This window comes from Tachysurus fulvidraco, chromosome 5, assembly GCF_022655615.1.
Source record: "Tachysurus fulvidraco isolate hzauxx_2018 chromosome 5, HZAU_PFXX_2.0, whole genome shotgun sequence".
NCBI lineage: Eukaryota > Metazoa > Chordata > Actinopteri > Siluriformes > Bagridae > Tachysurus > Tachysurus fulvidraco.
The window spans coordinates 26,939,161-26,950,617 of NC_062522.1; the positions used below are offsets into that span (position 1 = coordinate 26,939,161).

Consider the following 11,457-nt stretch of genomic DNA (forward strand, 5'->3'; position numbering starts at 1 on the left):
AGATGTTCTCCTGATTTCTGGGTATCAGTGTTAAGTGTATCAGTTTTTAAGTTATTCAGGAGATACTCACTGCCCATAGTGGTCACATTTGGGTTCAAGTAGCTGTTTTTTGTTGTCTCAGAAACTGCAGATCCAACAAAGAATTGTTAAAAAAATTTCCAGAAAAGGATAACTATATGAATAATGTATTTATTGCAAATACAGTCATACTTCACCTTGTAAATGTGAACAAGAAGCTATCCAGTTAATTCTCACCTCCAAAGAACCACAGTTAAATACAGACATGATGACATACAGTATCTTTATTGTAGCTATGTGTCTTCCGATCATTGTTTACTGCAGACCTCAATTTGGTTGATTGAAATAAAAATATATGTTCTACTGTACATGATTGCATGCTGCCAAGCCTGTTAAAAACCCCTGCTATGCCTGCCATATAGTTTGTCTGATTCTGATTTTGATTCTGCTCAAGGATCTTAAATGCTATTTGTAGAGGGCCAGTGTGACTGCAGGCTTTTGATCCAAACAAACAGAAGTCACACTTCATTAGTTGTAGTTCCAAATTGGTCAAGAATATTCCTCCAGAATGGGCTTCTTTGAACAGTTCGCTTTGTCAATGTTAGTCAGAGACATTCCTGTGCGTAAGGAGTGACCCAATGGCGCACATAGAAATGGGTAGCCAAATTAAACCGAATTACAGACAAGCTGTGGTTCTTTAAAGATAACAGTCAGTAATTGCATGAAAGGCTCTAGAAACATGGATGGATATGTACAGTACAGCTTGTTCTTGATCTGTGACCAAAAAAGTGGGTTTAGTTCAGGGGGACTACTGTTGACCTTTTCAGCTTCTCATTTGCTGCAATGCTAAACAAAGAGCTTTAGCTGCCTCATGTAGACAGCTGCTGAACTTATCTGAGGCCTTATCTCTGGGCAGAACTAGTCTCTTATGACTAGTACAAATTTCCATGAGAAAAGGTACAAATAGCAAATACTAGGAGATGAGGCTTTTATACAGCATCGTTCAATTGATATGTAATGAAATCACTGTCACTTGTTTGGATTCCAACTATTTTTGCAGGAGATCAACTTGTTCTAGCTAAGAGAAAAGAGAAATGGCTATAAGAAGCAACAGCCATAAGAAATCGAAGGATGTGATTATTAATAAAGACTAAAACTTCATTTGTTTAAGTTAACCTTAAGTTGTTTTTTTAAAAAACTTTTTACCTTAAAGACACAAGGCTGTATAATTTGACTGCTTTGCCCATATCTTCAAGATACTGTACACAGATGGCTTTTGTGTTGTCACCTGAGCCTCTGTTTAATTTATGATACTTATTATTGAGCAAGTATTTGGATTTCTGTTGAGTGGAATATCTTTTATTTTTTTCATGCAAAGCTTAAAGAAGTGGATTTGATTGTATACTATTCCAGCTAAGAGTGAAAATGTGTTACACATTCAAATAACAATTATAAATTTGTAATTATTTATGTTTATGATCCCTTGGATTCCCCCTGAATACATATTGTCCCAGTGGATGTCATGTGTTAATTGACAGGGGATGGGTGGGTTCTACAGGAACTACAGGAAAATATTGGCACGCATGATATGTGAGAGAGGTCATAGCCTGGGGGAACTTGATAATGGTGGCTTCCCAGATTAGCCTCTGATCCTTCCATTAGACTATGAAGAACACCGTCAAAGCTGCATTGCTCAATAAATTTGAATATAAGCTCTGTTACAGCATATTGAACTCTTAAAATAATTAAAGTCCAGGTGATTTTTATTTGGTGTTTTTTAGACTGGAGGTTTTATATTTATATACAATTAAACTCATTAGTCTTGTCATGTATTTTCATATTCTCTGTATTCAACTCTATTGCAAAAAGTGAGTTGTCATTATGTTCATGAATTTTATGTAATTATTAGACTTTGAAGGTCTCTTAATTGTCAAGACAATGTTTAGTGCATACAGGAACTTTTTTCTTTTCTTTTCTTTTCTTTTTTTTTCCTATGCCTCTTATTCCTGAAGTGTTAGAAGAATAAACACATCCTCATGCACATATGATGATCTTAAGCGAACAATATTCATTAGAAATATACACTGGGGATTTGCACATGCATGTGTGTTATCACATCATTTGTTAGCAGATACATGCAGCATGTTAGTTCACTTTGTATGTATTAATGGTGTATTTATAGTTAGTTGCTAATGTAAAATTGCCATCCCCATCACGCCACTGCCCTGTGTGCAGGGGGAGTAATCCAATAAAGAGGAGAGACAGAATTGCCCCTCTGTTTCTTCCTCAGATACTAAAGGCAAAGCAAGAAAGGAACTGAGCACAACTGAGAACAGCATCAAACACAGGTATGTACTCTTCGCTTCTCTTCTCTTCTCTTTTCTTTTTTATACTCATCTCTTCTCTCATTGTGTCTCTTCTCTTGTCTTCTCTTCAACAGGTTGTGCTGCATTACTATGCAGCCCGTTACTCTTTATTACAAAAGAGATTGAATGATTTTGTTCCCTGTAGTTTAAACAATTTCTAACAATTTCCACACCACTGTTTACAAGGCTGCACAATAATGGCCAATTAAGTCTGTTTTTAAAGGTGAAAAATCGTTTTTGGACACTTTCTGTAGGCTTGTTGAGTATGATGTTACTCATTTGCTTAAGAACGAGACCATACAATGTCTATGATAATTTGTCTAAAACAGAAAGGGATGCCTTAATTGAATTAAAAAAATGACAGTTCTGTGGTGGTACACCCTGCAGATAAAGGTGGTGCAATTATATTACAAAGTGCACCATTAAATTTATTGGAGCAGTTTTTCAGTGTGCGGGCTTCTTCTGTTGTTTTTTCGTTTATTATTTGTTGCCCAGCACCTGTACCCTAACATTTTTGGGGTTTTTGGATGTGCAGTCCTCCTCCCAAGCGATTAAAGGTGATTTTGACATTTATTAATCAGTAATCAATGTAATTAAACAGAGATGCAGGATGCAGGTGAACCAATCCTCTTCTAAATTGTTTAAATCAGAGCATTGTTTACTTGCATAAATTTGTTTCATACTGAGCACCAGTAGCTGTGTCTGACTTTTTTATTTTTTATCTAATACAGATCAGAGAATCTATTTTGCAGCAGCAGTAAGATCTGATGAATTTTCTCTAATCAGTTTGACTCTCAACCCTGACAGTCTGTCATATAATTCTCTGTTACAGTGAAGGTTTCGTAAATGGTATTTACAGTTTGTTACGTTGACAATGGACATACTGTGTAGATGAATGAAAGGTCCTGTATGCACACTCTAAATTTAGCTTAAACTCTAATTGGCAAGGTAAAAGGGCAAGATTTTGTAATGCTTCAGATCCAGAGAAAAAAATGTCTTGTCAAAGAAGTCTATACTTTTTGTCTATAAAATTATACCTATTTTTGTGTGTAGACAAAAGACTTTAGGGCTTATATGCAAGCCAGGCTTATGTTAACATATGCATCTGATTTTTCTTGCTGCTTTATGAAATTACATCCAACTAAATGCCTATTGCTTCAGCTAGCATCTTGATTCATCCTGTAAATAAAAATAAACAGAATCCTCTTGAATTTTTGTTAAGATTATTTTTAGAAACTGAATTCAGAATTGCCAATTTCAAATTTACAACCCTGTGCTGGGTTTTAATGAATAATGCTCTAATTTACAAACCACCACTAAAAATATTCTGCATCTATCCTTCAAAATCATTTTGGGGGAAAAATAAAGCACCATATAGTTCATGTTTGTTGTGTAATTGTAACTGTTTTTATTTTTTTGCTTGTTTGTGTTAGCTATAATTGGACCCAAAATGGCAGAACATTATGACTGTCACTATTGCAAGGAGTCCCTGATTGGGAAGAAGTATGTTCTGCGAGAAGAAAACCCTTACTGTGTGAAGTGCTACAACAGCCTTTACTCCAACACCTGCAATCAGTGTAAGAAACCCATTGGCTGTGACAGCAGGGTGAGTTGATCATAAAACACATAAGATTTAATTCTGACACTTGTATTCTCTTTGGGATTCTCTTTAAATTTAAACAAACAGCAGAACAATGACCCATGATAGAGGTGAATACTATGAAGTTTTTAAGGCTCTGGGTTGTTGATTGGAGGATTAGGGTTCAAACCCCAGCATGGGCAAGCTGCCATTGTTGGGCCCTTGAGCAAGGCCCTTAACCCTCTCTGCACCAGTGGTGCTGAATTGTGGCTGACCTTGTGCTCTGACCCCAATCTCCAAGGTGGGATATTTGAAGAAAGAATTTCACTGTGCTGTAATGTATATGTGAAAAATAAAGGTTTCTATTCTATTTAGAATGTCAGGCAGACAAATCCAAAATGTAGACAGGAAACAAGTGAAGTCTTACAAACCTACAAACAGCAGGGGCAGCTATAATCCAAATCCAAAGCACATGAATAACTTAATAGAACAAGATTATAAGACAGAAGAGCAACACAGAACAGAATGGGTTGATGGCGTCAGGTGGTAAAACTTTGAGCAATACTTTGCTCCAAACATAGAAACTTGAGGCTTCAAATACACAAACTACTTAAGGGGTGAACTGAAAACAATCAGGAAACTTATAGGACATATCCAAGGACAATACAGGGGAGGAGACAGGACATGAACAGGAGAAATGAACATAAAATTCCATAAAACAATAATTCACAGTATACTAACACAGAGACTAAACCTGTACCAAGTTGAGTGTACCAAGATAATACTCTCTCTCTCTCTCTGTATATATATATATATATATATATATATATATATATATATATATATATATATATATATATATATATATATATTATATATATATATATAATTTCTAAGGTAAATGTATTACAAGTACTTTACTGGTTATTGTAAATATAAAAAAAAATATTAAATATAAATATTAAATTAAATACACTTTATATTTCAAAGGCTAAGACTCTAGGCTTATAAGGCTTAGGTCAATGTAAGGTGGTATGGGCTAAATTAAATCACTAGCCCATGGATATAACCCACTTAGCTTGGGAGTTCCGAAGGATTTAGCCTGGAAATAAGTAGCCCTAGTATAAAATTTGTTATTCTCTGGAGTGTGTGTGTGTGTGTGTGTGTGTGTGTCTTCTTTCTCCTCAGGCTCCTGGTATTAAGGTCAAATTACAGCATAATTAACCTGCAGTGGAGTCATTTAGTCTGACCAGAGTCCTTGGCCTCTTTAACCACCACATCCCTCATACGGCAACCAAAACTCCCCAGCTCACACTGCTAGACCTCAGTCCAGCGATATATTATGTACAAGCACACCCTCGAGCTCATTTGGTCATATCGGCAAATAAATGAAGTTTTTTTCAAGTCACAAGGTTGTGCTTGTGCTGTGTATTCACAGGATAAGACTAATCCTGGATAAAATACCCTCAAGTACCAACAAACACAGCCTAATGACCTGCCATGATGCCATCATGAACCTTATGGTCAGATAATTCATGTAAAATGATTTTGTGTGTACAAATCCATACATTATATTCAGTATTGCTAATAATTGAGATATTTTAAATTTACACTGTACCATTGTGACATAGGCAAGGATCAATAGGACATCCACTGCTGAGAAGTGTAATAACAAAAAGTCTTTTACTTTAGATCTTCAGCAATTATGTAAATTTAACAACCTGTTTGGTTTTGTCCCACATAGGATCTTTCCTACAAGGACCTCCACTGGCATAGCGACTGCTTCCAGTGCTTTAAGTGTAGACGCTCCTTAGCGGACAAACCGTTCTCCACCAAGGATGAGCAGATGCTCTGCACCGAGTGCTACGCCAGCGAGTATTCATCTAAGTGCCATGAGTGCAAGAAGACCATCATGCCTGGTGAGAAAACAAACAACTTTGTCTGAGTAAAATGCCACATATGTATTTGTGAAAAATATAATATCATTCTGATTGGTTAGAAGGTGTTTATTAAATAAAGAATAACACACCAAAGGTCTGAAATTATATTAAGATAATCATGGAGATGGTAATATTTACATTTACAGCATTTGGCAGACACCCTTCTCCAAAAGTGCTTTGAAGTCTGTATCAATGAATATATTAACATACATTAACATACATTAACTCTGGTTCACTAGGTTACAAACTTAGGATACAATCAACCAAAAACTCTCTTCATGTTTTTTAATATATTGTCATTCACGTGCTTAGGATTAGATAAGATCTGTTTGTATTAAAAGCAGAAAGATTGTAGAGCAGAAAAATGTACATTTCCGTTTGTTTCATCTAGTCTTCATCTGTAAGATAAGTAATTTCACTTTACTATTTTCTTCCTCAAGGAGCTGTAAAAGATATCAGTATGGAGGGGGGTGGCTCAAGACACCTTACCCTCAGACTTGAGTTTCAGTTTTCTATTCACCTCTAGACATATTGATTTCCTTTTTTTGATTGTTATAAATAACTGGACTCTCTGGGGGTGGGGTTACATCATATTGTGATGTTTTATTCCTCTTATCACAGCAGTTGGTAATTAATGAGTAGCAGATCATGCTTTTTATTATTTTACAGTAAGATTTAGTTCCTGTTTTTACTAACTTTATAACAGCTACAAACTGTCCTCTCTACCAGTCCTCCTTTGTACAAAGTACTCTGTCCAAAATGTTACAAAATGCTGACACCTTCAGGACATTTGTGTCATAGACGGTCCACCAATGGATGTACCAAACTATGGATGCAAAAATATTCCTGTGTTTTATTCTTTAATACATGAAAACAGTCAGAGATTGCAAAGTATAGGGAGAATAAAACACTCGAAAAACTTCAGGGTGGTAACATGTCCCTCCATTTTGTTGTTTATTATTTTTCTATAACACCATGTCCTGTCATGTTTTATTAATTAGTTATTATTATTATTATTATTATTATTATTATTATTATTATTATTATTATTATTATTATTATTATTATTATTTATTAATATATTGAATGTTCTGTAGGGTGGATACTGATTAAATAAAATCACTTTTTCAGGTTCAAGGAAAATGGAGCACAAGGGCAACAGCTGGCATGAGAAATGCTTCTCCTGCCAGCGTTGCCAGCAGCCAATTGGCACCAAGAGCTTCATCCCAAAAGATGACAGGAACTACTGTGTCCCCTGTTACGAGAAGCAGTTTGCTCTCCAGTGTGTGCAGTGCAAAAAGGTGACACTATCCCACGATAGTGCCAAATGGCTGCTGAACTATAAACCCCAGCATGTCAACATGTTTTAACCACTATCACCTGTGTCTCATCTCACCTTTTAGCTTCTTGTTTTCAGTGACTTTGCATGACACCATCATAAAAACAAGAGTGTACTAAACTAGAGTCCATTATAAGTCCATTATAATGGGATTCTATTGTTCCCATTATAAATTCTATGAATTGTTTGTTTGATTGATTAAACTGATTTCATTAAATGAAAGCTTTCATTAACCAAAAGGCAAGACAAAAGACAATAAAAATAGGTTCTATAATACACAGTATTGTAACATTGCAAATGAATGTTGTACATCATTCCTGGAACCTGCATACAAAACATCCTTCTCCATACTTTAACACAACATACCCTACAAATAAAATATCACATCATAAATTTACACTCCATTTTTGTGTTTCTCTTAGCCGATCACCGCTGGAGGTGTGACCTACCATGAGCAGCCGTGGCATAAAGATTGCTTCCTGTGCACAGGCTGCAAGGAGCAGTTGGCTGGCCAGCGCTTTACTTCTTGTGATGACTTTCCTTACTGCCTCGGCTGTTTCTGCAACCTTTACGCTAAGAAGTGTGCCTCCTGTACCACCCCTATCAGTGGTATTTATTTATTTATTTATAAATGTCCTCTGGAATCACTTAAAAAGCCAGGGCTCCTGCACATAAGAAATTCATTCACAAATTATAACAACAATTTAAATAAACAAAATTGGCAGAATTATTTTATCTTATGAACTTCAATCTCAGCTATATTACTGGAGTTAGTGTCAAACAGATGTCCTGCTGAACTTTATGGCTTTCGACCTTTCTGTCAAATTTGACTGAATAAGCAAGAGAAACATCTTTCAAAACAATTATATCTTTCCTGAAGGCATGGTGGCTTTAGTGTGTTTGCTTCACACCTAGGGGGTCTGAGGCTCAAATCCAGGTGTATTCTGTTTTTCTCCCCTAGTCCAAAGACATGCATGGTAGGCTACAGACATCTCTATATTGCAGTGCTTATTTTGTCTGCCATGGCAAATCATGGCTCCCTTAAAGCAAAAGAATACTACATGTAAAAGTAAAAATATCTATATTTTTATATAAAAAAAAAACCCTGCTTGCACATCCTCCTTGTTTTCCATTCATTCAGCAAGATTCTTGTGAAACATTATGACTATGTTTATGGCTATGTTCTTAACTAGTAGCATTACAACACTGTGAAGCATAATATTTGAGATAATGCAATTGATGTACAAATATGAATATTCATCTATCCTGAAAACTACAGGTCTGGGTGGCAGCAAGTATATTTCCTTTGAGGAGCGTCAGTGGCATCATGACTGCTTCAGTTGTACAAAGTGCGCTGTGTCCTTGGTGGGTCGTGGCTTCCTGACTGAGAGAGACAATATCCTGTGTCCTGAATGTGGCAAAGACATCTGAGCACAGACCATCTGAGCAGCTGACAGCATGAAAGAGTAGGCAATTGATGTCATATGACTATTTTAATATAACCAGCCTTAAATTTTGTCAAACTTTTTGCTGACATATTCTGACATTCAATCTGTAAGTGATTCATGTGTATTTTATATTTAACAAGATACGCCATTATATCATTATGATAGTAGAAGGGGGAAATTCATCAGGCTGGTTAAGCAACCCAAAGTAGTACATGCTTTGTGAAAGGCTTCATGCTGACAATTGTAAGACTATTTTAATTGAAGATATGTTAGATTTCTATTCTTAACACTAAAATAAACTAATAGCATGATTCTGTAATTGTTTATCTGCCGACTCAAGCAGCATCTGTATGTAATGGATGTAAATAAAATAGTCCAAAATGCACTAAAGTGTTTCATGTAAAAAGTCTTCATTATCATAAGTGTTGAAGATTTTTGTGAAATATTGCAGCACACTGTGCATCACTGACGACTACTGATGTTATGCTGGGTCATGGAGCTTCAAAATGTGTTTCGAGAAGCTAGGCCACTTCAGGAGAAGCTCTGACTTTTTTCACTGATGATGAATTTAAGGGTTTATTTATTAAATACTATCCAGATATATAGACCAAACACACAACATACCTCCACTTCACTGTATTATTGTATGCACTGTATGCAATTGATCATGTTTTCAATCAAAAGTAATGAAAGAAAAGCAAAATACTGCACAATAAAAAGATTTACATTATAATCATGGGCTATATCAAATATTATAATGATCAACACAATAATAATGATTTATAATAATTAATTTCTTATATAATTCTTTGACATTTCATCCTATCATCAACCAACATCAATCTCTCTGTGTCTCTCTCTCACATGCGCCCGCACACACACACACACACACACACACACACACACACACACACACACACACACACACACACACACACACACACACACCAATCATATTTAAGAATCCATCAGTCCAGAAGTACAATCTCCATCCATTCTACTGTATATAAATCAGCTTTTATCCTACTGGGTTGTGGGGAACTCGGTGCCTAATCCACAAGACTCAGGGCACAGGATGCTAGTCTGTCATGGTGCACAATCAAACACACACCACAGACAATTTAGAGATGCCAGTTAGCCTACAATGCATGGGGCAAGTCATGGCCTAATGCTTAGAGAGTCTGACTCGTTATCCTAAGGTTGTGGGTTTCAGTCTCAGGCCGGCCACGACTGAGGTGCCCTTGAGCAAGGCACTGAATATCTCTCTCTCTCTCTCTCTCTCTCTCTCTCTCTCTCTCTCTCTCTCTCTCTCCCCAACTGCTCCCCGGGCACCGCAGCATAAATGGCTGCCCACTGCTCCGGGTGTGTGTTCACGGTGTGTGTGTGTTCACTGCTGTGTGTGCACTTTGGATGGGTTAAATGCAGAGAACAAATCCTGAGTATGGGTCACCGTACTTAGCCGTATGTCACTTCACTACTGTCACTACTACTGTCACAGACACACACACACACACACACACACACACACACACACACACACACACACACACACACACACACACACACACACACACACACACACACACACACACAAGCAGGATGTTTACTGAATGAATTTGAATGAACAGGATGTGAATGAATGTGATGTCTGGCGCCATCTGGTGGTGAACATAGAAATGGAAAAACTGGCATTTATAACTGATCAGCTAACATTATTTACTGAATAAATGATTTCTATAACATGTTTGCAAATATTTTTAAACATAAAATAATTATTTAAAGGCAGCTCATGTGGTTATGTTTATTATGAGTTACATGAGTAAACAGAATGAGTTAAGTTTCATAGAGATATATAAGCGCTATACATAGGTTTAATAGTTTGTTATCCTTCTTGGATAGCACACACACGCACGCACACACACACACACACACACACACACACACACACACACACACACACACACACACACACACACACACACACACACACACACACACACACACACACACACACACACAGTGGTGCAAATACTGACCACCAGATGGCACCCTTTCTCAATTATTACACTTCTCTTGTTATCTTTCTTGGATAACAAACTGCAAAGAAAAAGTCTGCAAATTAAAAGTGCAAAGATTTCTCGAAATTTGGCAAAATTAGGTCAATAAATATTAAATAGTTGGAGCAGAATACAATTTTTAAATTTTTTTTATTACTTGAGCCTGTGCCTTATTCCCACCCCAGAACATATGGTGCTTAAAATAGTGTTGATGAAACAGCTGATGAAAGCTGATTGGGTAATAAGTTGCATGTTTAATTAATTAAAGGTAATCGTAAACAAATCTACTCATACCTTTGCACATAGATGCACCATGCCATATTTCAGCTTGATCTATATACGGTTCCTGGAGAAACTCTAGTTCAGCCTCACTCATATGCATGGCCACACCCCCTACTTTGCATATGACGTCACATTCACCTACTGTGTTATAAGGTACAAGGAACCTGTGGAAGAATTTATTTGTAGAATTCACGGTTCATGTAGTTATGTAAACGCTGGTGCTCTTTCCTGAGGAGAAGGTGGAAGCACTTACCTGTTGACCGGGTTTCATTGCTTTCATAGCACGTATTAAAGGAATAATAATAATAATAATAATAATAATAATAATAATAATAATAATAATAATAATAATAATGTTATTATTATTATTATTATTATTATTATTATTATTATTATTATTATTATTTGTGAAAGGTTTTGTTTAAGAA

The 11,457-nt window shown here is 36.2% G+C and overlaps 1 protein-coding gene and 1 long non-coding RNA gene across 4 annotated transcripts; one reads left to right on the forward strand and one right to left on the reverse strand.

Annotated features, from left to right (window-relative positions):
- Positions 1-1,827: 1,827 nt before the first annotated feature.
- Positions 1,828-9,075, forward strand: fhl2b (four and a half LIM domains 2b). 3 transcript variants are annotated; one of them, XM_047813128.1, is made up of 7 exons: positions 1,828-1,886; positions 2,309-2,366; positions 3,818-3,990; positions 5,708-5,882; positions 7,035-7,204; positions 7,665-7,851; positions 8,522-9,075. In XM_047813128.1, exons 3-7 carry the CDS (start codon positions 3,835-3,837, stop codon positions 8,671-8,673), a joined length of 840 nt encoding a protein of 279 aa, XP_047669084.1. In that variant the 5' UTR covers positions 1,828-1,886; positions 2,309-2,366; positions 3,818-3,834; the 3' UTR covers positions 8,674-9,075. The 3 variants fall into 3 exon arrangements, with proteins under 3 accessions (XP_047669084.1, XP_026989146.2, XP_026989145.2); XM_027133345.2 differs by lacking the exons at positions 1,828-1,886; positions 2,309-2,366; positions 3,818-3,990 and adding exons at positions 4,961-5,307; positions 5,402-5,486; XM_027133344.2 differs by lacking the exons at positions 1,828-1,886; positions 2,309-2,366; positions 3,818-3,990 and adding an exon at positions 4,961-5,486.
- LOC113634411 lies at positions 5,628-11,262 on the reverse strand. Its single transcript, XR_003438506.2, has 3 exons — positions 11,042-11,262; positions 7,692-7,907; positions 5,628-5,879 (listed from the first exon to the last, which is right to left on the reverse strand). It is a non-coding gene; the product is annotated as an uncharacterized LOC113634411 (long non-coding RNA).
- Positions 11,263-11,457: the final 195 nt, after the last annotated feature.

What these genes read in the sequence shown, in the direction of transcription:
- fhl2b (XM_047813128.1), top strand. Translation starts at nt 3,835, where the DNA reads ATGGCAGAACATTATGACTGTCACTATTGCAAGGAGTCCCTGATTGGG. An exon ending in CCATTGGCTGTGACAGCAGG is followed by an intron (nt 3,991 to 5,707) that starts GTGAGTTGATCA and finishes TGTCCCACATAG; the next exon opens with GATCTTTCCTACAAGGACCT. An exon ending in CAAGAAGACCATCATGCCTG is followed by an intron (nt 5,883 to 7,034) that starts GTGAGAAAACAA and finishes TCACTTTTTCAG; the next exon opens with GTTCAAGGAAAATGGAGCAC.